We start from the raw sequence: 27,242 nt of genomic DNA, 5'->3' as shown, positions 1-27,242 counted from the left end.
ATTAACGTTTGCCTTCAGCAATTTTATTATAGATCTCTGTTTTGCAGTCAACGTTTTATATTACAACAAAAGAGGTACAAAAGTGAGCACAAAGAACGCTTGACCTATAGTCAGAAATAATCTATTTGAAAGTATTGGTATATGTCTGCATTGATGCATCTAGGCAGTTACATAACAGAGTGCAAATAAAAATACATTTCACTTAATGTAAACATTATGGCTGAGGTCATGGGTTTGGTCCAGCTATGCTCAGTGCAGGACTGTGTATTACAAAGCAAAAGTTTATCTAGAGATGCTCAAAATCACAGCAGTTTGCATAGTTCCATAAGGATGCTTCACCTTCTGGGTAGTTACTAAGACATATAGTATTACAACCTTCTGCCTCTGGGATCATGGAAACCTCAGTCTGCCTAAGGGATTGGCAATTACTGGTTACAATGACACTGCAACACTTAGGAGTATATCTGTAGTAAAGCCTGTTCTGTTCACTTAGTGTCAATGGCACTGCACAAAGGCACTATAGCCGAGGCCACAAGCTGGCCTCCGATCTTTATATTGTTATAAACACTGCACTTGAATAGGCATATGAGACTGGCAAAGTGGAAATCAATGAAACCTGCTGTTTCAGTGTGCTACAGCATGTTCGTGCCTGTGAATTATACACTGCAAAGCATCACCTTTCACCTCAGAAACAGAGGTCAAGAGAGACTCCTCATTGTGGCAACCTTTTGATGTTTGTCTCTATTCCAGTGGGTGGCCAAGCTGTGGCCTCAGGGACCTTTTATGAGTTGGAAGGCTTATCCTTACTGCTATATTAAGAATTAAATGTAATCTGAACTGCAGTGGTGTTTCCAGTAGGATTTTATTGGGGTTGCCTGAGTCACTCTTGCTGTTTTTTCTCCCCAGCTACACACACAACCTGTTCTACAGATGCTGGCAACGCTCTGAGCGGTTTCTGGTCTCTTCTTGGCTTGGCTCAGCCATTTCTCTACCAGCCACTTCCACTTACTGTAATGCCCATTAAAAGGTAAGAACCACTCTGCCTCTTCCCTCACTTGCTTTAGCTGCTCAGAGGTGCCACAGTCCCTGGGAAAAACATGGTTTATACCATGTGCCACTGGGCAATGTTCCCCTCTGGGGGATGTTGCATTGGGATGCAGGGAGAACATGGCATTCTCCAGTCATTTCCCATCCAGACTTCCAGCAGGGAGGAAGCCGAGTGCTGATCCAGGAAAGTTCTGCCTCTGCTGGGAAATCTCTTTCCTCTCTGTGCACACCCCAGGGCCCTGCTTGGAGCCTCTGGGTACCAGGGGAGCGGCACAGGAGGGAGAAAACCAGGGCAAAGCATCTGCCCTCAGTCACTGAACATGCCCACCATCCCTCTGAAATAGTATGTTTGTTTGTGTGTGTGTACAGTAATCACAGCTAAAAGTATCGTCTCCTGCTATTGGGCTGTTAGTATCACAGCAAGGATTTCTGGTTGCTGACTCTGTACACACCACGCTACTATTTATCACTCTAAGCTATGTAGCCACATCTTTTCCAGCTTTACACACAAATAATGAGAGTCTTCAGTCGTGCGGAGGACTCTGTTTCATGGGGTTGCTGTGGTGTTGGTGCAAAGTCTGCAGTCTGTGTGGTCAGGGTTATGCACACACTGAAGGAGCTGAACTGGCCTGTGATAAAACACAAAAACAAATATATATTGGGTAACCACTTTGCAAGTACAATAGCATAACTCCACAGTTACTAAATGCAACATGGAAGGCAAGGTGCATGTTATATCTCTGCTTATCAAGTGGACGTCTTTTATTAGGATAACATGTCTTAGATCTTGCTGCAGAAAGATAACTTTGGTGTTTATAGGTGCTAAGGACAAGAGCAAGCAAGTAGGAAATAAACTAGGCTGTGACTCACAGCATGTCAGCTATGCGGAGATAACAAATATAATTATGAAAAAGAATTCAGATCTCTTGCACAAACTATGGAGTTACTGCCATGGTGGAAATTCCCCATCTTGCTTACTCAGTGGTAACCCCTATTGCTACAATGTAAAGCTGTTGCTAACAGTGTCAGATATTAGGTGTTTTTTAATAGAAGTACATCCAGTGAATCTATTTTTGAGTTACTTCTGGAATACACTGCTGGCATGGACAAAAGCAAAAGAAAATGATCAGCATCAATTGCTATGAGGTATGAAAAGTCAGAAGCTCAGCTGATGTTGACCTACACGATCCTGTTTGCAGTGACTTCGGGGGAGTGAAGCTAGCTTACACGGCCTATCCTGAAAAGTTGTACTGCACATGCAAATTGCTTATTTTATTATTGCTCTTTATATAAAATAGTAAAATTAATTGTCTGTGTTACTCTACACAGTTGTTTATATGTGTGTTAGTTGAGCTCTGACAAAAACCCCTACTTGTTATTCTATCTTCAGAAGCAAGTTGTGAGCCATAGCAACAAGTGTGTCAACAACCCTTCCTGATGTGTCAGGGGATTCTCCCTGCACTGAACCACAAGTGATCTAAGCTACCACATATTTCCCCTTCCTCCCTTGCCCCTTAGCTTATTTCATCATAGGCCGAAATAATCTCTACCTGCCTACAGGTCCTAGGAGTATTGGTTAAAGGCTGCATTTACGCAAAGGGAAAGCGAGTGCACAAGCATCACAATTTGGCAGATTTATGCACCACACCAGTATTATTTTTTTCACAATCTGTGGAGCACACATTAATCATGTTCAGCAATACCTAAACAAGAATATATTGCTCTGCCTTCAGGATTAAAGTCCTATCACTATATAGGGCATTTGTCTTCTTTGCAGACCAACTTGTCCTTATTTAAAACAAATGTCATGAACTCAGTAGTTTATAGAAATGCTTGTTTACTTTGGAAATGTTCTTATCCAAGTATGAGTTCTTCACTCTGAAAAGCTGTTTCTGACAGATAAGATATGGGTAATATTGAAACTTTGCTGCTTTTCTAATGTTACTAAAGGACACTTTTGCTCTGTGTGGTCCCTGAACCCACACAGGGCCTCAGGTTTTTGTATGTCCTCGGCAGGCAGACAGAGACTTCAGGCAAGTTCAGAACTTGGGCTGCTGTTTCCCAGACTCCTGTTTTTCTCTCCTGACAATGGTGAATTACAGGATTTGGTAACGCTTATCACATCTGGTGCCTCACTCTCTGACAAAGCAGCTGGACAAAAAGTAAACTCAAACTGTAGCGAAGGAAGTAAGGGCTATCCTTGACATAGTGTGTCGTCTACATGCAGCGGGGAGGAAAGCTGCCTATTCAGTTCTGATTATTGCAAGTAAAAGCCTGGTCAGATGAAAATCTGTTGAAGGAGGTTGGATTGCAACCGAACATGCTCAAGGGCAAGTGCAGGGCAGAGACCAAACCCCAGGCCCCAGTAACACGAGGTCTGCAGTGCGAGTGGAAGCCCCTGAGAAGCACACAGCCACAGCCAAGGGATGCGATGGCAGTAAGAGGGGAGGCTGCTCTAGCTTGCTCTAAACCTACAACTCTAGATGGAAATGCAATATTAGTTATATGTCAGCGAGTTGTCACCAATAAGAGCAGGTAATTACCTGTAATTGTCCACACAGGTGATCTTAAAGTTTCGGTCTTCTAAGATGCTTTTTAACCTCTTTATGGAATGACCTGAGCAGGATTCACTGAAGAGAAAAGTCTTTTGTTACTTGTGTTTCATGTTTGTACAAGAAGCTCAGCTAAATTTCACACTATGTCACTTTGCTTTGTTTCAAATAAGATTCTTTAAAAGCTAGTTTGCTAATGTGCTGTACATCTTACACAAGAACATTGTGCAGGAAGATATGTGTGGGAAATAACTTGGTTCCATTTACAGTTCAATGAGCTCTAGAACTGCTCCAGAGCTGCTGGTTGCCTCCATCCACAGGAGGACTCATTCAAATCTGTGGAAGAACAAAGGGATCAAGTCCTCTGTGTGATGAGAAAGGGCCAATCATGAAAACCAGCAGTTAAGTCCCAGGTAGGACATGAGAGAGGAGGAAGAAGATAGAAAACATGGTAGGAAGCAGACTATGAGCTCCTATCTGTTCGATTCAGTCTGTGGCTGCTATTACTCTATTTTGACAAGGGACTGTTTCAACCACTCTTCTGTAGGTACGAGCCCTAACGTGTCTGTTTTGTTTCCATCCAGCTAATGGTTTCATGAAGCACATAGCAATGTCATACCTTTGAGATCTTTATGCTTAATTTGCTTGAAACAGCCCAAGGAGCCGCAGAGATGTAGTAAGAGGATTGACAGATGTCATAGATGCAGAGACACTGTAAAAGACTTGTTACCTCAGGGTAAAAATCGTCTGCTGGTCCAAGTATAGGACACACATCAGAGTAATAATACAATATTGGGGCAAATCCAGTTCCTAACATATGGTATTAGCAGAAAGCAGAGCCAGCTCTTCTTTCTTCACTAGACTTGCCAGATTTTATCAGTGATTCAACATGGAATACAAATCAGAAGATAAAAGGGATATGTATATTTGAGCTATGCTCCCTCTTTCTCCTTGAAAGTAAGTAGAAAATAAAAAGGAAACTGCTGTGAGCTTGGCACCCAAGGAGGATGTGTTAAGAAGACTGGCAGGGCACCAGGTTGTTGAACCTATTGAGGAGGAACACAATAGCTTTTCTGATGTTGGGAAATCATGGGAGGAAGGATAAAGTGCCGTGTTCAGGGGAGCTAAAGTAGGGATTATTCAATGGCTTTCCCTTCAGCAAGCCTCTATGGAATGGGCCACAAGACGAGGTCTGGCATGCTGACCACAGGACAGATGCCTGTGTGTGAGCTGTGATATAGATGTCAGCTTGTGTGGCAAAGAGACACTTCGGGGTGTCTGGGCTAGGGGATGGGCTGCAGCACCGGAGCTGCTCTGTGTCAGACGGTGGGGCTGCCTGAACAAGGGGCTCTGCTGGGGCCACACGCTCCTGAGCTGCACTGCACCATCACAGCCAGCTTCTTGAACCCCACTGCACCATCACAGCCAGCTTCCTGAACCCAAACATCACAGCTGCTGCCCCTGCCACGGGATTCCTTAGAAACCAGAGAAACCACAGCAGTGCATTAGAACACCAGAACCACAGAACCAGCTTTGCAGATAGGGGTCTAAGGCACCAACTGACCATCATGCTCAGTGCTTGATCTGCAGATGGATCTGATAGGGATGAAAAAGGTCACTCAGAAAGGCTCAAGTGTGATTTGAGGTCACTGTTCTGGTATCAGTAATTCCATGGTAAGCATTTACACCACAGATTTGTTATTAAAAAATCACAGAATCATGTAGGTTGGCAGGTACTGCATGAGATCATCTCCTCCAACTAATATCAGCTAGAGCAGGTTGCCAAGGGCCCAGTTGTGTTTTGGGTATGTCCACATACGGAAACTCCACAACCTTTCCGGAAAAGCTGTTCCAGAATTTGAAATTATTTTATCAAAAATTGTTCTGCTCAGCACAATTATATTATTCCTGTTAACAAACATATTTGCCAGCAGTTCACTCTTGCAAATGTGGCAGGCTCTGTGACTTCGGAGCTGCAGCCACAATAAAGGTCTGTAGAGCTCAGTGGGGTAGGAGGGAATTAAAAGGTCACGGGACCTCTTGAAAGCAAGGAACAAAATCTTTGTCTTAGTTACAACTGTTCAGCAGTACCTCCTAAAAATACTAAAGAAAACAACAGTACAAATGTTATTCTTTCCATTAAAGTAAGCAGCTAGGAGAGTGAACGTAGAGCAGGTTTTGTGATCAGGTTTAAGACAGCGTCACTCTTAGACAGTCACTCATCAAAACTGAGCTGTGCCATCTGCCTTCTATACACTGCTTGTTGTTCTGTTCTGGCATGACTTACCTTTGAGGTCCACCGATGTCATGCATAAGCCAGATGTGTACTTCAGAGACTTTATCTGGATTTAGGTTAAAGATCTCAATACTTCCAAAGATGCTGTAAGAACGGGACATGAAAAAGCAAAACATTCCTAGTTATCTGAGAAAGACATGCAGAGTATGTTCCCTAAATATTAGCGCTTATTAGTCCTGCTTTTATTTTCAGTGAAAGAACATTATTTTGTCAACGGATCTTCATAGACTATTTAATTGCCTTATGGTAAAATATTTTCTCCCAATCCTTATTTCACTTTCAGAAGAACTTTTGAAACTGCCTGCAGACTGAAACAAGCTGAAGTTTTTCTGTCTTTAGTGCCTTTTCTCCTATTTAGTTTATTGGCTGACGATTTCACTTGGTATGAGGGAAACTAACACGGCTGTTCCTCCAACCAGTGTAATCTTCATCTCTCCATATTATTCAAGGGTGCACTGACAGGCAGGTAACCCACAGTCTGGATAGGTAAAATCCAGTCAGCTCCATGAACAGTTAGAAACACACCATTCATGTGTAATGAATAAATAAACTGTAATAATAAAGTTAGTTTGTGCAGTAAGAGCATACTGGATACTCCACCCTCATACCCTCTGAAGGATTTCAGTTACAGTCGCTGTACAGAAGGAGTTCAGTGAATCATCAGCTCTACAACAGCCAGTGGTTTAGAGCCATATGAGTTTACCAAAACTAATTCTGCACTGGCAGTCACTGGCAAAGACACGTTCACCAGCATGTAGGCCCCACAGAAACATGGATGGTAACATGTTGAGTGAATACCTGCTGCTTCTGAAAGCTCCAGCTTCTACTGATCCATTGAGCATCACCTGAACCACACCACACGCTGCTTCTGCAAACTGAACAAAACAAATGGACATTATACTCTGACACTACTTGCAATGCTAGGTCAGACTCGGGGCTACTAGAAATTACTGTAATTTCTTCAATGTCACTAGAACTGACTTAAACAAGTAGAGGATGTGGCCATATTTTTGCAGAACATTTCAGTGCAAAAAAAAAACCAAAAAAAACCAAACCAAACGTCTAAAGGCTACGGTAAAACTGTGATAAAACTGCATTAGTTAGCTATGAGTTGGCAGCCTGTGATTGCTAGGATGGGTATAGCAACTTTGCTATCACTGCTGTTTTCTGTTTTTACAGGGCCTTCCAGAGCCTCAGCAGCTACAACTGTCTGATGGGGTTGTATTAACTTGGAATAATCTCAGACTGCTTTAACTCGGGCGGTGAAGACGAGCCAGAACAGAGATATCACTAGTTTAAGGATACACAAACCATCATGCATTCTTTACCTTGTGACTCATACTCTGTGTTCTCTTGTGGCTTGGGATTTTTCTACTCAGTGGTTTTAGCAAAACTCCTCATCGAGTTTTGTTTGATTTGATTTTTAAATTACTGGATCACATAATCATTAGTCTTTTATTCTTTAAAACTCATGTCCAAATATTTAAAGAGTACAACATAAATGACCAACTCTAGATCTGTAATCCTTTGGTAAGACAAAGAGTTTTTGAAAAGCTAACACGGGTGACTGTACTTCTTAAATCTTCCAAGTCCTCTTACATCTAAACAATGTGGCTCAAACTCAGATTTCGAGAGCTGTAAAACTGCAGGGAAGTTTCATTATGTGTAACTTTCTAATGTAATAAGCAAGAGTTTTAGTAGATCCTAAATTTATTCAGACTCGAAAGCCTGCAGTCAAGCAAGCCTGACTCTGTATGGTGATATATCCCCACAGACTCTGGAACTGAGGGGATTAATGAGAACATAGAAACTGTTTTGAACTTGGAAAATTTAGGTACACTAGTTTACCCAGAAAACAATTTTTTTATGGTGAGTAGACTTTTTCTTACGTAGATGAGAGCTGAAGCATACAGGAATGCTTGTTTTCCACCTGGGCAGTCATCTACTCACAATCACATCAAGGGTGAAGTCTTGAGAGATGTGTAAAATTAAACTGATTCAGGGTAGCAGTTTTTTTCTTGTAGTTTTTTTTCTGTAAGGTGCTGATTCAACAAAGCCAGGGTAACTCCTTAACTCCGACTAGCAGGGTCTCAGTCATCTGACGGGAGCTGGCACCTGCAGACGGGTGGGTACAGCCCAGGAACCCTGCCAGATCCCGTGTGGGAGGACATGCTCTTCAAGTTCATGCCGGGAAGGTAAAAGGGGATTCTCAGCTGCCTGGAAAATTTCTGTGCCAATCTGGGCACTGCTCTCAACATTAACATGCTAAAGCGAATTTTATTTTGTCAGTTTCAGTCCTGTGATTTAATTAAGGGGGTGGCACACAGTGTCTGTCCACAAATAAGAATGTCCAAACTACAGTGACATTAAATATTGTACAGAAAATATGCGGCCATGGAAATAAACATTTCCAATGCCATGATTTTTAGCACCTGAAGCTAAAGTTGATATGAACTTTTACTATTCCATCTGCAAACTCACATTTTTGGCAGTGTCAGGAACTTAGTGCGTTTCAATATTCTTGGATTTGGAGAGATTTATTCTAGATCTTACCAGCTTGGATGCCATTTTCCAAAATACAGAGTTAGGGTTGCTCTCACATTCACTTCGTTTTGGACAAGACTCATAGTTGATTCCTGAGAAAAAATATGTTTATAGAATAGACAGGGTTAGAATGAATATTGTTGCAATGTTTATATGGCTTTGAGAGCTGATTAATGATTGCAAAAAGATTTCCTCCCACCAAAGCAGGAGGGCTACATGAAGAAAGGGCTCTAAGAGGATTTGCATGTGTTCAAAGTGTTCCTGTTTGCTCACCCACATTTCAGGGATGCAGCTGCAGGCCCTGTATGCAAATCATTTCAGTAAACGGAGAATGGAGAACATACAGTCCTAAATGTGAGAAAGAGGTTGGCTCTTGACAAGTACTGTCTGATTGCATTGAGAAATTAAACTTTGCCCAAGATTTTCAGTAATTCCAGCCCAGTTTAGAGGTTGCTAGCCTTAAGCACCAACCCAGCAGCCATGCAGCAGCAATAACCCCAGGATACCTACAGGCTGACCCCATCACTTTGGCCTGTGGCCAAGAGCTATTTGAATGGCATTCTTGTTTTTCAGTTTGTCCCATAGAAGTCACAGGAAGAAAGCACATAGTCTAGATAAAGAGGGCTATATGTGACCATTAGTCCAAGCAACAACTTGGTATTTTAATAACAGTCAAAGTTGTGGTTTATAAATTAACCTGAAAACTAAGTATTATTTTCAGTCTTCTATAATGTGGGACAGAAATGCAGCTATGGTTTTAAACTAAATTACAATAAAATAATATGTGAAAAGGATTGCGTGGTTCTGTTTAGGTCTAGATAAACAAGACAAAAGAATAGGGTCTGGAATTCCAGTGTTCATATTTGTTCTGCAAGAAACAGGACTTATTACCTGGGTCAGAGGGGTCTCCACACCATGAAACCCTATCAGCCATATAGCCCAACAAGGTGTCCTCCAAGGTAAGGAAATTTTGATTGGATTTTGTATAACGATGAACAAGGTCACTTGTCTTGCTCCAAAGCAGTGACTGTGAAATAAGGTACAATGTCTAATAAGTGATAATTATATTAGAGCTGGTCAGGAAGTCTTCCTGGAGAAAAACAAAAAGTTTTCCTGATAATGAAGGAGTTTTAGCTTTTATTGAGAGGCAGCAAGTTCACTTTAGTGGGTCAGTTCTTATTTCTGCAGCGCACACTCCCATTTCCAAAATCTTTTGGGGCAGTTATTTTTTGTGGAAATGGACATGTTCAGCCTGTAAAGCATTTTGAAAGGTTTTGGCTAGTTCTTGCAGGATATATACCTGATTTGTTGTGTGCTTTTGAGCTGCACATGGAAGAGCAGCTTTTTGGAAGCAGGTCCCTCTGAAGGTGTGACAGCGTGCTCCTCACAGAGCACTGTGTGCTCAGGGAACAGGGGCATCTCCATCACTTCACTGGCACAACCCTGGTACTGAGGTTTGGGGCAAGCCTCACACAGGAACAATTTCCAGCGACAGAGAATGAACAGGGTCACTGGGATCCAAAGGTGACCACACTACTGCAGTAAGCCTGAGAGCAAAATATCACTCTCATCGAACTACAGACACTCACCGTCATTACGGACAAGATCATCATCCAGAGCACTGCACAGACATGTCACCCCACAACAATCCTCCTTGTGTATTGTACGGTTACCTTGTTACAGGGTATAGGATGAGTCGCCAACTCCATTAAAGGCTCATAATCCTCTGATGTAATATTACAGGGATTCTTGTAAATGAACGCATGCTTTAATGATTCCCATATTTTTAGGCAATCCTTATCTCTGTTGAAAGATTTAAACATAGTTAATTAGTATTTATGACTGTGAAACGATGTCCTTCTGTTGTGGTCAGTCACTATGATCAGATGCTAAAAGAGTTCCCACTATGCTCAGACACCAAAATACACCATCCACTACAAAATGCAGAGAATCTTCAGCAAATTTCATATAAACTGAGCAAAGAGCAGTTCTAATATCAATATTTCTCCTGCATTTTAAATTACTGAAAATTGCAATATCTGAATGCCCTCTGTTTCTGTTCCTTAAAACGAGCAGCACTGATATAATGTAACAAGAAGATCAAATTTCTTGCTTTCTTGATTTCAAATTTCTTGATTCATACCAAGTCATGAGAATAAAATGTGGCAGAACATAGCTTGTACATTTTTAAAATACGGCTGAAGGATACTGCCTCCTCAGGCACAGTGAGCTAAAAACATGCTCCCTGCAGAGCATTCGACTCCACAGAAATAATATCTATAATTTTATCTAAAACAAAAGCAGAGTTCTGGCAGTTTTGGACCTGATATTACTTCTATTTATACACTAATTTGCAGCTATTGACTTTGCTGGAGCCACAAGTGATTCGCACACGTGTAACTGAGATCCAAATCAGGTGCTTGGTTTTTTCAGTCTCCTGATCCTCCACCACATCACAGGTCCTGGCCCTCTTGTTCTCACTGGTGTGAGTCAGAGGAACTCCACTAAATTTACAAGGAGAACTGCTTCATGCCACAACCTAACCCTATCACCTCAGCCTACACTTGTTTCTTAAGGTGCTGCTTTGTCAACCTAGGAAATAAAGTTGTTCTCTGCTGACAGAAGCAGGACTCCTTTCTTACTACCAGGAGGAAATGTGTTGTACTGGGCAGGCAAGCAATTGTATCTCTTTGCTGAAGTAGGACCATGCTCCCTTCCTGAAACTGCAGCCTATAAGGTTTAGGATGGCTCAGGACATTTGTTTTCTTGTACTTGAGTTAATGAATTAAAACTTCTTATTAAGATAATTGGTAATTATTGTCTGTCTGGTATCTGTTTTCAAGGTTGTCCCGTCTGGGTGCACTTCCCTTCTTCCTCATGCTCCCGCAGTTTCAGGCCTATTGGAAAGCTTGCCCCTCTCCTTACAGCTGTGACAGTAATGCAGTGATTTTGCATCCTTCTCTTCCCTATTTCTATGTAAATTTAAAATGCTGTCTGCATGTCTGAATAGAGCTATTCTGACTGTCTTTGACTCATCCATTCTTTCTTCACTGCAATCACCTCCCAGCGTGTTCCCACTAAAAGGCCTTTGAAGAATGGACTTTGTCTTCTGTGAAGAAGCTAATGCCTCCAGAATACTATAAAAATAGCACTGATCAATTAGTACATGACAGACATACAGCTGTAGGCTTTGTTATCAGCTGGTACTGGTAATGGGTAGGATGTGGAATTTGATTACTCTTAAAAATAGACCTAAAGAGATTAAGAAAAACAGTAGTAAATAATTGAAAATTTCCAAACATTTTCAAGTTAATCTTCCCTACAGTTGTCTGATCTCATTCCTACTACGGAACTTGATCAAGATCTCTACTGAGTGCCCATTTGAGCATCAGAGGGGCAAACTGGAATACAGAATTGAGCTGTTTGTTTTACACTGGCCATGTCTAAACTCCCGGATCCAGAACCTGTCAGCTTCTGTCTGTTTCCTCAGTGTCTGTAGATAAACTCTCTTTCTTAGCTTCCTAAATTCGATAGAAAATAAACATTACACGATGAGAAGGTCAGACTCTTCTCTGTGTCCAGAAGAAAGCCAGATCACCTGGAAGCACCATGTACTGGAGGGAAAGGCTCTATCAGACACACTGCAGGGCCCCAGCCCAGTACCATACCGGGAAGGACCAGGCAATTCATGGCAAGATGTCCCTGGCTTTCCTTTCTCTCTGCCTTTATTTATGTAGTAACAAATCTAACTTAGCATTATATAGATTGGTTATTGGGAGATCAGACTACCAACGTGGTTACTACAGCAGGTTTCCATGCCCCAGCTTCTTCCAGTCACTCTCTGTGAAGGGTCTATGGTGGATACATTCTCATCTCTCACTTTCGGGGCAGCCAAGTACGTTATGCTGCAGAGCCCCACCTGGGCTGAAAATATCCCACAGCCTGATCTTGCTGATTCAAAACAAGCCTGGGTATTGCCACTGTACAGTGCTGTCTGAAATGAGGATAGGGCCTGGGGACGGGGACAAGGGAGGGTGTCTGGCTGTATGGCCAGCCAGGGCAGCTCTGGCCACATAGAATCATTTCAGTTGGAAGAGACCCTCAAGATCATCGGGTCCAACCATAACCTAGCTCTAGCACTAAACCATGTCCCTAAGAACCTCATCTGAACACCTTTTAAACACCTCCAGGGGTGGTGACGCCACCACTTCCCTGGGCAGCCTGTTCCAATGACCGACAACCCTTGCCGTGAAGAATTTTTTTCCTAATATCCAATCTAAACCTCCCCTGGTGCAACTTGACACCATTTCCTCTTGTCCTGTCACTTGCTACTTGGGAGAAGAGACCAACTCCCCCCATGCTATAACCTCTTCTCAGGCAGTTGTAATGAGCGATGAGGTCTCCCCTCAGCCTCCTTTTCTCCAGGCCAAACAGCCCCAGTTCCCTCAGCTGCTCCTCATCACACTTGTGCTCCAGGCCCCTCACCAGCTTTGTCACCTCCTCTGCACTCTCTCTAGTACCTCAGTGTCTTTCCTATAGTGAGGAGCCCAAAACTTAACACAGTATTGAAGATGCTGAATTTCATTTCTTGCCATGCCAGTCTGTTACAGCGGCAGCCCCAGCTGTGTTAGGGACCACACCTCTTGTTCATAGGAACCAAATTTACCTCCAGGTAAATAAAGACTAACAACAATGATGATTTTTTACTGGGCTGTTGTCTTTTATGCAGAAGCCTAAATGCACTTTCAGTTACAGTCACTGTAGAAATAAGAAGCCAAATTGCAGATGCTCTAGGGAGCGCAGTCACTGCTTTGCTGTTGCACTGCCATGTCAGGGAGCATTCATGTGTTTTACTTAGCAGAATTTAACTTGGGTGTATTAAATTTTCTGCTGGAGGAGGCTATCTCTGGCCACAAACTGTGTAAATAATGCACAGAGACCATTGTCCCAACTTTGGTACTTTATTAAGGGTTGGGAAGTTGTAAATACCTCTTCCTTCCTCATAGGATTATAACATGACCACACTGAATCAGCTGAAATAGAAAGCTCCTGCTGATTAAGGGGTGACATTACAGAATAGGCAGCTGTCCCCTTTGCTTTGCACAATCAACAATATCACAAAGAGAATTTATAGGTTTATATCTCATAGACATTTATATGGCTCACACTTTCTAATCTGTCAGATGATTTGTCCTTCTGGCAGGACTCTTTTTTTATATACATCTATTTTAGCTACTCCTAAAATCCGTTATATGTAACAGTGTTAACAGCCACAGGTGACAGCTGGTTACATGGTCATTTATCTTTTCATATTGCAAAATTTTAAAGCTTAGTCTCAGAATGCAAAATATTTTTCAAGGAGTCATTAAAAATATCTGGTTTTTTTTAATTTCCAAAACAGAGCAGTAAGTGACAGACACAGTACAAAGCATTTCTGCTGCTGGACTCAAGTCATGGCCATGGGAAGCACAAACCAACAACCCTTCAGGTGATTCACGATCCTGCCAAGGCAGCTCGCTGACTCACAAATTCAAAGCATCAGTTTTCTAACATTTCAAGACCAAACTCAGCACTTGACGATGTGCATGGATGTCACTCATATCTGAGAGAAGAGTCCTTATCCAGTGTCCTGGCAGAGCTGAGCAAGACTCTATGTTTAATGTCATAGAAGTGGTAGGGCTTAGTCTTCAAATGGGGGAAGCTCTTCTATAGCTGGTAATCAGTATGATACTTTCAGTTGTACCACACAGAAGAATGATAAGGCATGAAGATGGGCTTTTATAGAAATTGGGCAATTTCAGCATTGCTTTAGTAATCAAAATGCAGATCTCTAATGTAAAAAAATACATACAAAAGCTAAACATATTTCATTTTTGCTGTCCTCACCTCAACTTGTATATTTTTATGACTGAATAAAAACAATTCATTTATTTTTCCATTGGAAAGCATTTTTCTGATATACAGGTTTTGCTTCACATCTCAGAGATTACCAGTCTCACAGAACAGGAATTTTGGTTGATATATGAAAAAATAAGCAGTGAGAACTTTAGGACTGGCTCATCCCAGCTCCAGGCAGCTATGCTAGTCTTTCCAGCCTCGCTGTTGAGATATACACAACTAATAAAGTTTCACCTGTCCCTCTCTCCAGCATCACGAGAAAATATTTGTCCCATGTGCCACATTTGACTCACACTGAGCAGAGGTAAGGGAAGAGACTTGCTGTAGTCTACTGTAGCATAAGTTTGCTGGCACTTGGTATGCTAAAAATTCCAGCAAGAACAGTTTCAGGTTGAAACAAGCACATCTGCCTTGCCAAACAAATGCCTGAGAAACAAACTATGCTCTTAAGGCAGCTCTCAACTTCTCATTTGGAAGTTCTTAGTTGCGGAATGGGCTAATTTCATTTTCTTTCTTGCAAAAGAGATCACCAGTCTACCAGCTAATTAAACTTATCTAATTCAGATACAGGAGTCCACGGTGAACACACTTATGTACCACACTGCTGCAGGGCTCGTGTGCTCTCCTTCTCTGCTTTTTGTTTGTATGTTTTGGGCTGCATAGGAATTTCGCATCTTATCTGCAAATATTGTATCTTTATGCATAATAGATTTCTTCCTTTGAGGCTAACATTGTTTATGCTGAAATAGATATTTAATCTAAATTCAATTACATGTAAAATAAATACACTCTAATTTTATGTTTAATTTTTGCAAACTTTTTTTTTAATGAAAAGAGTTTGGGAAATGTTGGTAAATGTGAAATAATAACTAGCAGACTTAGGAGGAACACTGTGAAACCTGCTGTAAACTCAAGAACAGAACCTGCAACCCTTTCTCTGGAAAGTGAGGTTGCAGAACTTGCCTTATGACCTTTTGGAGTCAGAGACTAGATCCTGAACTCAGTAGAGCATTGAGCAAGGGCTGGGATACACATAACCATTAAAACTACATTTCCTTATTAAATCTGAATGTTATATATACTGCAAAGCATATCCTGCATTTGTCCTTACATTTGGGTACAAGTTGCATTTTCCAATGAATTTGAGTATTCCTACCCATTTACTTTTTGTATGAATGTCACATTAATCTATCAAACAGAAGCTGAGGCCAAGAATATTTCCATTAGCAGCTATCCTAGCAGCCAAACTTTAATGTGCATATTAGAAAAATGGACAGCGTCTGCATCATTATCTCTTGCATATCAGTACACTGGTCTGGCTAACCTTGAAAGAGCATCTTTTCACTTAAAGGAATGGAATAGCAATGAGCTACCTGGAAAATCATTCTTAATATGGATTTTTTTTTCTTTACTTTTTAATTTTTTTTATTTACTTTTTTTTTTTTTTCTTTAAGTGGATATGATGTAGCAAACTCATCCCCAGTTTAAAGTGATTTAATTGGTATAATATCAAGGGTAAGTTTCATCCCGGCTGATTTCAGTTACACCATGAACAATATCTTACTTTCAGTTCAGCACTGGACAGACATTGGATGCTAAAAACATCTTCAGAAGGATAGTGTTTCCTTGGGCTGTGTTATCGCTAGTTTATTTACTCTGATATTTGAGAGAGGTGTTTCAAGTATAGGACCCATTTTATAAATTTATAAGTGAAAAATTACTTCCAAGCTTTGTCCTGGAGAACTCAATCTTCTCTGCCCATGTTTTTCAGATCACTCTACCAGGCAGAGACACTCCCTTGGTGAGATGTGGTCTCCCGTGCAGTCAACAGCCACTTTTCCAGGGTCCCGAGTTTCCTTTCGAAAACGCGACAATGTCTTCAGGCCACTCCGAGATTTTTATTGTGGCTCTGTGGTGAGGTTCTGAAGTTAGAGCTGGAAACTGTCCCCTGAGCCCTTAGTGTAACTGGCCTTTGCAGGGATCAAACCTCACCAGGAATTGCAATTTGTATAAGAAAATCCTTCTCATTTGCTCATTAGCCAAAACAGTAATGCAGATATGCACCTAAGCACTCAGAAATCTTGCTCTTTAAAAAGTCAGTGAGAAGTCTGTGGTTATAACAAAGCTGCTTAAAGGCATAAGAACAATTCACACTACTAGGAGCATAAGGTATTGTCTCCACCTGTCAAAGCTCAGAAATTTCAGGAGGAGAATGCATATCAAAGATCTAAATGGTGTAGCAATATTTTTGTGCCAAATAGATCCATCTTCACCTGTGTGTCAGTTTATCTGCCTCTTTTAGGTAAACTGTGATGGCTGTAGGCAGTGATGCAATTTATACATCCATATTAAACCTGTTTTTTTCATGTGAGTTTATGAGTAGATATGTCTTTAAGTTGTCAAAAATATGCAATGAACATAAACTTTATGTCTGTGCTGAGAGGAAGCTCCCTGTAACCCAGAATCCTTTTGTTACCTTTTTTACCCTAAAGATTTCTGGTTTTCCTTCTGCTGTTCCCTTCTACCAGCCTTGCCGTGTCTCACTGCTGCTGTGGAGCAGCTTTTCTGGATGCGCTGCCAAGCCCAGCCCAGACGGCTGTGGTTGGGCTTCTCTGCAGTCCCTCGGAGCAGATGAAGGCAAGGAGAACACTGCCATCATGTGGGAGAGGGACTGCTCAGGAGCAGCAGCTGAGGTCCACCCCAAATGTGTGCAGTTCTTCATGCCGGGTGATGACCCAACCCAGCTCTTGAGCCCTGAGTCAGAAAATGGGTACGTGGATACAACATATCAGCTTCGTTCCTATTCTTCTACCACCTAAAAATCTCCCATCAGGTATCTTTGTGCAGAAATCAGATAAACATGCATTAGGAGAGGTCACTCAATACGCTGTCATCGCTGAGGATTTGAGGAGACCACTGCCTGCTGCTTTTAACGTGAAGATGATAGAGAAGGGGAAAATTACCAAGAGAAAGGATGAAGGAAAAGAAAACATGGAAGAACTGTCAGTCTCAATGTCTTCAATGAGCACTAGCCTCTCGCTACTCACTTAGTTTAATTATTGCAAAGCATCTGCCACCATTAACATTTATGGTAACTGATTTTTTTTCAATATGAGAATGACATACTTGATTTTTTGGCAGCTTGATTTTGCAAGTATTACTCTCAGTTAATTAAATAGTTCAAAAGCCAGTAAAGAAAGTGTCAGAGGAACTGACTAGGGATGAAGACAGAAATCCAAAAATCTGCCTCAGAGAAAGATGACTTCTGGAAAGGATGCCTGTAACCAGAACAACTGAATTCCCACAGCAGAAAAGGGAAGTCTGGAGGTCGGGAAAAGAAGTACAATGTGAGATTTTTGCTGGGTGTAACTCAGGTCTATATATGTTCCTGCCCGAGGACTGACCTGGAACAAATGACAGCTCCTTGTCACACTGGTGCTTCATCCTTGACAAGAATGAGAAGGTTTTAAGGGCAGGTGTACTTGTGGCTTTGGTTTATAGCCCCCGGAGGATTTTATGTGAGTTGAGATTCAGTGCTCCAGGACAACACTGAGCCAAGAGGTGGCACCTATAAACCAGTCAGGGGTTTATCTACATAAGCAGGGCTTTTTTTGCTGGCTGGATTTTGCATCTGCTTAAGCAGATGGTGTTTTCAGTGATGATCTGTAAGGGGGATGCAGCCTCTAGAATGGCAGAAATCTCACCTGGGCTGCATTTTGACAGAAGGTCATAGGTGCTGTACAGTTAAAGCCTCCAAGCGAAGGCCATGACATCAACAGATAGAGAGGGAACAAGTTTAAGCTGGCATCCTACCCCTTGATTAGAAGATGTATTTTTAGTATTGTTTTATTTTTAATATTAAACTTGGAAAAACACTTCTATTAGCAATGTTCTAAACAAAAGTATGCTCTACTAAGGACACACTCAATGCCTTAATGCTGCTGTAGATTTTTTTCCACATAACATGAATTTGCAGTACGTTGTGGTTTTTTATAGAACTAAAACTGCTGAGACGTGGCATAAATGCAGTAAGTCAGGAGAAGTCCCTGCTTCAAGGGTGGTATGTGTCAGCAAGACAAGGAGAAGGGAACAGATGGGAGATTTACTACGAGTGTGAGTGAGCTCCTTGCTAATAACTTATTTTGGTGTCATCTCCTGGGATGCATGTTTAGAATCTGTTTTTACCCTTGGACACTTGACAGAGGTTTTCATTTGACTCCTTGGGTGCAAAGGATCTATTCCTCCTGTCCCTGTGGACAAGCAAAGCTACATTTCCCCACAGTGCTCTGAGGTGTTACATTTGCAGGGCACTCTCAGATTTCAGGTTTCTGTTGTCAGTGGCATTACAATCTGGGAGGGTAATTTTTCTCTGCAGATCTGAGGATCAACTTTGGACAGATTTGGATGGCCTTTCACAGTCTAGCATTGGTGCTTATACTCCAGAAGAGCAGAAATGAATATGTTGGCAAATAATTATCTCAAGAACAAATAAATGACAGCTAGCCACTGCCATATGAACTTGCCTCTTGCTAAAGAGAAAATTAATTATTTTTAATGAACTTCCCCTTGAAAGACATGACAATAGAACCCTATCTTACAACCCAGAATAGTTATGGAAATTAGCCTCAAAAAGCATGAGGACTCATTTGAAGGATCAACTATAAAACCAGTAGCCCTGCCTCTAAATCCTAAAGTCCTAATAACTGTTAATTTGTGCCTACTAAATATTATATTCCAGTTGCCTGTTAAAGCTCTCTACAGCATATTTCAATGGAAGCGTTCATTTGAGTGAGACTAAAACAATTGTTAACAGCTAAAATTATTATATATTAGTTACCAAGAAATTGAAAGAACAGCCAAAACCACTCATATACAAGTTAGGGGTAACAACATTAAAAGAAAACCTTGTTATAAATATTGAAGGACAGAAGAAATGAAAAACAGAGTTATGAATGTTCCACATAACAAAAGCTAACTATGGAGGTCAACACATCAGCACATGAAGTAGGGATGAGAAGCAAGTAACAGATGTTCTGACTTGGGCATTTTAATAAACAGTGTGTTATTATGATGATACAGTACCCATCTTAATACTGAGAGACAACCCAAAAGTAGCAACAGATATCAACACTACTGCAACTGCAGATGAGACAAAACATTTCTGCATCACTGTTTGTCCTACTTAGTTACCCAGTAGACCGCTTTCAAGTCTAAAAGCATTTTCTAAGAAGTAGAAGAATAGGAAGGCACCTCTGGAGATTATCTAGTCCAACCCTTGGCTCCAAGAAGGTTGCTCAGGGCCATGTGCAGTCTGGTTTTGAATATCTCCAAGGATGGAACCTCCACAAACTCTCCAGGCATCCTGTTTGACTCTTCGATCAGCTTCATAGTTTTTTGTCTTATGTTTAAATGGAATTCCCTCTATTTTAACCAGTGCCCATTGCCTCTTGTCCTGCAGCTGGATACCACTGAGAAAAGCCTGTCTCTGTCTCTTTTCTTTACTCCCCGCATCAGGGGAGTATTTATACACACTGATAAGATCCCCCTGAGCTTTCTCTTCTCCAGGCTGGACAGTCCTAGCTCTCTCAGCATCTCAATTTATGTCAGACACTTCAGTCATCTTCGTGGCCCTTCCCTAGACATGCTACAAGCAAGTCCCTGACTCCCTTGTGCTGCGGAGCCCAGAACTCGACCCAGCCCTCCAGATGTGTCTCACCAGTGCTGAGCAGAGGGGAAGGATCATCTCCCTCCACCTCCTGCCAACACTCCTCCTCACGCAGCCCAAGACACCGCTGGCCTTTGCCACAAGGGCACATTGGTGGCTCACGTTCAGCTTGTCCAGCTGGACTCCAGGTCTTTTTCCACAGATAGTACAAATAAAGCCATTTATTTCCTCTGGAACCAAAAGAGATGGTGTAACAATTATATATATATATTTTTAGAAAGCATAATTTTAAAAATAAAGAAAAGCTAAATCCTTTGCACTTTGGTGTATATTAAATTGAAATGCTTTAGAAGTCTGCAGTGCACTCTAATAGGATGCTAATGCATTAGTGTTAGGTAGTAACACTGTACCCTTCAGAAGACTGTGGTTCAGTAAAGGTTTCTCTTATGTGAAGTATATTTCCTCAATGAAAACCCAAATCTTGAGTAAGTTTCAGTATAATGTCACGGTTATATAAAAACAAACCACAAGATTTTTGTGACACTGAATCAAATCATAGCTGCTGCTTAGTGCCGTGCTTGATATTACAGTGTTAACTATCAGTGAACAAAAACAAGGAAATCAAATTAAAAATGCCTAGCAAAGCACAAAGGCAAAATGTAAAAGTAAGCATACAACAAACCCCAGGTTTCTTTCTGGAAGAAATTATGCTGCAAGTGCAATAGTATCTCACACAAAATTATGTTCCATATGGTTTTTTTTGACAAAAATTATCTCCGTCTCCACAGGCTGCAAAGGAATGGAAAGGTAAAATACATCATGGTCATGCAGTCAGAAGACAAAGCTCTCCTGGCCATGTACCAACTTTTACTAAATTTCATGGAAGTACAGACTGCTAAAATTTGTTGTAACAGGAATTTGATACTAACTATAAAACCAACATCATTTGACCCAATTGCGTTTAATGGGGAAATATATCTTGTGTGTCCACACAACATTGCATGAAAAACGTATGGAAGTTCTACGCCTTGCATCTTCATCAGTGGGTTTTTGCACTTCTTAGTCAGACACAATGGAATTTCTGGGCCTGGAAAATCACATACGTTACTGAGTTAGCTCCCTGTCTGCATCCTTGATGCTCTCTCACTGGCATAGTTTAGACAAAAAATAAGCCGATTTGATTTCAGCCACTTCTGAGTAGTGGGTCCTTGAAGGCTTGGCTTAGTTTGGGTGAATCAGAGACTGAGAAGCAACGGCAGATCTGAAGGGAGAGCAGTCATTATTTGGGAACGAAAAATCTCGAGCTGCAAATGTAAGATGAGTTTATCTCTAGACCGAAAAAGCAGTATTGTTTGTATTTCAAGGATCAGTGTCTGTGATCACCTTTCAGATGTCTTCTCCTCTCTCCTTCCCCAGGTAACAAAGTGTAGATCACACCTGACCTCAGCCTGCCAATTCAAATATGGCAAAGAGGAAAACTAAACTAGGTAACTTCGTATCAACAGGTTTCATGCTACATCTGTTACCACCTGTTCTCCCCCTGTTCTCCCCCAGCAGGCATCAAGGTGCAAGACCATCATCACAACACGCTCCAAGCAACAGGTAAGTTCTCAGGTCACCACACCTGGTCTTGCCCAGCACTAACCTTCTGAAGGATCTGGCCCAGCACAAGTTGGTGCTGCTGGGTGTGCAGCTCTTTGTACCCCAGCGCGCTTCTCTCCGCCGAGAGAGGAAGGGATAAACTATTGTAAACGTAAATTTGCGATGCCTGAGAGCTGGAGTATGAGAATCGCGAGGGTGTCGTTAGCCACAAGAGGGAGTTCGTGTCACTGGGAAAGAGGAGACGAAGTAGTTTGCGGTCAAATCCTTCCTTCAGCCCAAACTGCCTTTCGCCTTTATTCAGACAAAACTACAATACACACCAGTGGCCACGGTTGATGAGTATGGGATTTTTGCAAGACTAGTGCGAGCAGAACTTGCAGCTTTGGTTAATGTTGAGGGAAAAAACAAACAAACAAACACCCCACCAACATCAAAGAAACCCACACCAAAACTCCAAACTATTGAGCAGTGACAAACTATTGCTTTATAATAGCCCTGCCTTCTGGCAGCAGCCAGCATTTTCCTGGGAAGTAAAAAACAGTAATCTTTAATGTGTGTATGTAGATGGGCAACTGTGTGTGCAGGGAACGAAACCCCCAAAGCTTGCTGCTATAGCATCTGCATCTTTTCCTAAAAATGAGACTAACACTGCAAAGGCATTATTTGAAGCATTTGGTATTACTGCTTATTTCTTCCCAGCTTTGCCATGAAGACAGTTCTAGGTGGGAAGACTAACAGAGGAAACACAGGAAACTGTGTATAAATGATAAGACCCATCCAGCCGGCAGCAGAAATAAAACCACAGGCTATATCACACACAGGCAGTTAAACAAATCTATTATCAGTGGGTGCTGAATACAGTACCTGAGAACTGTTCTTTAGCGAGCAAGTTCAATACAGCACCTGAACGTTTTTATGATTTTTGAGAATAGGTGAATCAGCAGGATAAAATCTGATTGTATGAGGTGCTTACAAAACTCGACTGCAGGCAGCAACATCTTTCCAGTGGCCTTGTGTTCAGCCCACAGTTCGTATCAGAAAAGATCTGAATGTGACTGGAGCATGCTGACTGTGTCTGGGGCTACAGTGAGATGGAGAAGAGCACAAGGGGGTATCTGCTAGGATTCAAAACAGCCATGATGGTGAAGGTGTATGTTAGAACATCCCTGGTCTTCTCACACGATTTAGAGCTTGCAGTTGCAAAAGTAGAGCTAAATGGGAGCTGCATATTTCTGACCCTTGTTAAATCCGTCTCTGATATCTAGAAACACTATAAAGTCCATATTAATGTACCTACAACCCACCTTTTCTCCAACACTAGGCAGCTATTCAGATTTGAAATATGGCACTTCAAAATGTAGAAGTCACACTAACTACTGTGGTAGAACAGATTGCTATTTAAAAAAAAAAAATTGTCAAATATGTTGGCTCTGATACAAAGAAAAAGTAAAAACATGAGGAAATTCCCAGGAGTTTACTGAAAGTGGAGCTTTTTAAACAAATGTGCATGTTTGTGTAAGATTAAAAGGGCAAGAACAGACTATAGACAAATTTATGAGGAAATCAGCAGATATACAGCAGTGAGGTTCCTACGGTGGGAGTAGTGGCAACAAAAGTCCTGGCTGAGTATAGGACACAGCTTGCTCATCTCATAAGCTGGACCGAGTTCCCGCACTTCCCTGTTCCTACTCCTTTTCTTTGATTAAGTGCACCAAAGATCTCACACTATGCAAGATCTAAGGCCCACAATAATGATGAAAGAGCGCGGGATGAAAGATATGGGGCTCTCTGATGTGTCCTAAAGGCACCCACTTCATTATCAGAAAGTGCCAGTGACAGAAGTGGTTGGTTACACGACAAACTGTACTGAGCTCAGCAGGATCAGAAATGAGGCATCTCAGGCTGGATTCCCAGAAAAGCACCTACGTTTGTTTCTCTGTTCAGGAACTTCCGGAATATTTCAGGTGTATGTAAACAAGTATATTTTTCCTTTTTCAGTGCTGTCTCAGAAAAAATTGTCTCCTAAATAAAATAAAACAAAAAAAGACTCCTACTATACTGAAGTCATTTCGTCTGAAAGTAAGTAAGCACACTGCCATGAAGCTATCCAGGTATACTGCTGGATTAAGAATAGCACAAAATGTTACGCCTTGTAAAAACAAACTTTTTTGAAAACTTATGATCACAGGTTTGTGATTTTTTTAAAAAGTGTCCTTGAAATAATTGTCTAAACAAATTAGTCCCAGTTCAGACTCAGACTGTGTTATGAAAAAAAACATACGTGACGGCAGCTGGACACACATTCACACAAAAGTGGTTTTTACCTCTTCAGCACCACCATTTGAATGAAACAAATGTAAGCAATAAAGGCTGTTCAAAATACTTAACGATATAAATATTGAGTGTATACTTCTTTAATAAACTAATGTGTGCTTCTAGAAACATGCACATGACCTTGCAAAAGCTTCAGGAGCTTTTTCATTTTATTCGTAAGAGAAACACCCTTCCCTTCACTAAACCCATTTAGATGTTTAATGTAAAGCACATGCTTAAACCTCTGCATGCTCAGGACATTATTTTCCATGTGCACATTTCCCTTCAAATGCTGAAAATCAGTTTTTTTTGTACAGCACCAGACATCCAAGGCCAAGAGAAGTCCAAATGGAAGAAACTATATACAGCTTTGTCCACATCAGCTCAATGCCGTGAAAAGAGGAGGTGACAATTGGCTTTTTGAAGACAAGTATGGTTCTGTCACCTGGCTGAGGTGTGGGGCAGCCCCATGGCACTCAGCCCAGGGTGGTGAAACCAGAGGTTTACTGAGGACACAAAATAGGGTGGCTGGTACCACAGAAGTGATGGCTGGGTCCCTACTGAGAGACCCTGGCTGCTCTGGGTCCTGTCCAGAGGGGCTGGGTGTCCCCAGTACCTGCAGGGACTCCGTGGTGGAAGGATCAGAAAATAATTTCTCAGCCCTAATGCTATATTGCTGACCTGGGCCCAGGGAATCCTCTTCTGCAAGGGTGGAGTGGTGGGGTGCTGCCGCCCTACCTGCTGCCATGGGCAGAGCAGGGACCACCATCAGCTGAAGGTTTTGCCCAGGACAGCTGTGCTGGTCATGAGAACCATCCGTACCCCTCCGTGCCAGCTGTCTGTGCTCATCGCAAACTCTTTCCCACATGCTAAAAACATCTGGTTTGGATAACCATAGGATATTTCTCAATGCTTTCCTAATAATTTTGTCTGTCGTATAAATCTGTGTTGAATCCTCTCCTTTTCCTCCCTCCTGTGTAATTTTGGTTATGTGAATGCAGCATCGCATGTTACAAGATTTTTAGCAGATCAGCTTTACAGAGACTTGCTTTCAAGCCTACATTCTAAAACCTGTTAGTTTTTATTTTAGCTGACTTTAAGCAAGTTGGAAAATGTATTTATGACCGAGTTTTGACCTAGGATTAGGATTACTTACACTTGAAAAAAAAACCCCACCAGTTGGACAGCAGCAGTTGCAGTCTAAGTTTGTACATTTTGCTCCAGAACAGGGGTCTTACTCCCCTGATTTCACTCTGCCACAGACCCAGTGGATGCAGCTGGGGGGGGGGGGGGGGGGCGAGGAGGGGGCGAGATCCAACTCTCTGCTGTTCACTTTATACACCTGATCCACGACCAGGACCGCTACTCACCCCAGCTGAGGGTACCGCGCCATCACGTAGCTGTAGCATCTTCCCAGGATAACCTCTTGCAGGTTCTTAGTGGTCCCTCTGTCCTTCCACTTCATCATTTTGGGACCCACCTCTTGCTTCTCGTGCGTCAGGAGGGAGGCCAGCACGACGGCCAGGACGAGGGCAGCCAGCAGCACGGCGCTCCCCACCAGCAGGACGCTGCGCTGCCGCGCCCGGGCAGAGCCCGATCGGAACGGCATCCCGGGGCCGCCGAGGAGCAGCGGCAGCTGCGCTCCCGCCGCCGGGGAAAACAGCTCTGCAGCCTGGCCCCCTGCGCCTCCCCGCCCCCGGCACAGCCCCGCCGGCCGCCCGGGAGGGAGGGAGAGAGGCCGGGCTGAACCCCCGCCCGCCCCAGGTCAACGGCCGGCCCGGGAGAGCCGCTCGGGGGGCAGCAGTGTGGCTAGCAGAGGGACAGCTGGTCCGGAGCAGGGCAGGTGGAGGAGCAGCTGATGCGGAGCAGGAAGCCACTTCCCACCACCCCCCGCCAATTCAGTCGCTTTTAAAGCCAAACAATGGCGTTTCGGGGCTTGACCCGGGAAGATGAGAGCCTGGCTATTGCTTGCCTACTGTTTCTCGCTTTGCCATGAACTCCCCGAGTTAAACTTTGCAAAGTTATCCGCATTAACCCACAAACGTGAATCTGGGGGAAAGTACTCATAAAGCGTTTGATAAAAACCAGATCCCATTTCAGCAACATGCTCCAGGTAACGTATGAACAAAAGCTGAACTCAAATTGCCAAAGTCTGTTTTCTTTAAATTATTTTTTTTTAAAGGGTGGGTGTTGAATCTGACTTTACCAAAGGCAATTATGAACTTTGCAGGAGTCATAAACATATAGTTTGAGTCATAAACATGTAGTTCAAGTCATCAACACACAATGAAGTATTTTATTTCTCTCTCTTGCAAATAGGCTTGTATTAGTTGTCACATGAATTTCTAAGACTAGCGTGTAAATAGTAGGTGTTTGAGGCAGTGTGAAATCATCCAACAAGCATGAAGAGTTCTCAGCAAGAGGGAAGTTAGTTCCCTACTGTCCGCTCCAAACAGACAGACTCAATGTCCTTAGTCAAAACCCAACCTAAAGCCAGACTCAAATCTCTAAAAGTTAGTAAGCAATCTTACAAAGTAGGGGATGTAATGTCAGAATGATGTTAACTATAAATTATTAATAAATCGTTAATAATTGCTTACCAAGCATCTGTCTTTAAAAGGTTGACTGCAAGAAAGGGCATTTGCGACACATTTCAGTTAGGACCAGGCATTTCTGAAAGATCTGAGAAACTCTGAGCTCTGACCAAAGCCTTCACTAGTAAGCAATATGTTAAGCACATAATCTGATTTTTTTCTGATCCTGCTTTCTGAGAAATTAAGCAAACTTTGGGAGAGTTTTACTCAGAATTCAAGCCTCAGCCCTGAAGTGGTCAGGCAGTTGGAGTAGATGATGGTTGTAGGTCCCTTCCAACTGAAATATTCTACTGTATTTCTTTTCCTAACAGTGTCACAGAATCATGGAATCACAGAATACCAGGTTGGAAGGGACTTCAAGGATCATCTGGTCCAACCTTTCTTGGCAAAGTCCAGGCTGGACAAGATGGTCCAGCACCCTGTCCAGTAGAATCTTAAGATTGTCCAGTGTTGGGGAATCCACCACCACTTCACTTCACTGGGGAGATTATTCCAATGGTTGATCATTCTCATTGTGAAAAATTTCCCTATTGTGTCCAACCAGAACCTCCCCGGGAGTCACTTGTATCCATTACCCCTCATCTTTTCCATGTGACTCCATGTAAAAATGGAGTCTTCTCTTCACAAGAGAGACAGTGTTCTCTCTTCATGACACTGCTTGTGTCCCCTCTGTTGTCCCCATCACTGGTTCTGCAAACAGTGCAGGAAGCTCTGTAGGAGACAATTCAGTA

The 27,242-nt window shown here is 42.3% G+C and overlaps 1 protein-coding gene across 2 annotated transcripts; it reads right to left on the bottom strand.

Annotated features, from left to right (window-relative positions):
• On the bottom strand, positions 1-25,592 carry LOC136101297 (ADP-ribosyl cyclase/cyclic ADP-ribose hydrolase 1-like). 2 transcript variants are annotated; one of them, XM_065837313.2, is made up of 8 exons: positions 25,288-25,592; positions 10,113-10,242; positions 9,331-9,466; positions 8,449-8,531; positions 6,694-6,770; positions 5,887-5,979; positions 3,591-3,677; positions 1-1,676 (listed from the first exon to the last, which is right to left on the bottom strand). In XM_065837313.2, exons 1-8 carry the CDS (start codon positions 25,524-25,526, stop codon positions 1,595-1,597), a joined length of 927 nt encoding a protein of 308 aa, XP_065693385.1. In that variant the 5' UTR covers positions 25,527-25,592; the 3' UTR covers positions 1-1,594. The 2 variants fall into 2 exon arrangements, with proteins under 2 accessions (XP_065693385.1, XP_071664690.1); XM_071808589.1 differs by lacking the exon at positions 1-1,676 and having other exon boundaries at positions 3,596-4,311.
• Positions 25,593-27,242: the final 1,650 nt, after the last annotated feature.

This window comes from Patagioenas fasciata, chromosome 4, assembly GCF_037038585.1.
Source record: "Patagioenas fasciata isolate bPatFas1 chromosome 4, bPatFas1.hap1, whole genome shotgun sequence".
NCBI lineage: Eukaryota > Metazoa > Chordata > Aves > Columbiformes > Columbidae > Patagioenas > Patagioenas fasciata.
Note: the sequence above shows the minus strand (reverse complement) of the source record. Positions and strands in the feature narration are given on the sequence as shown.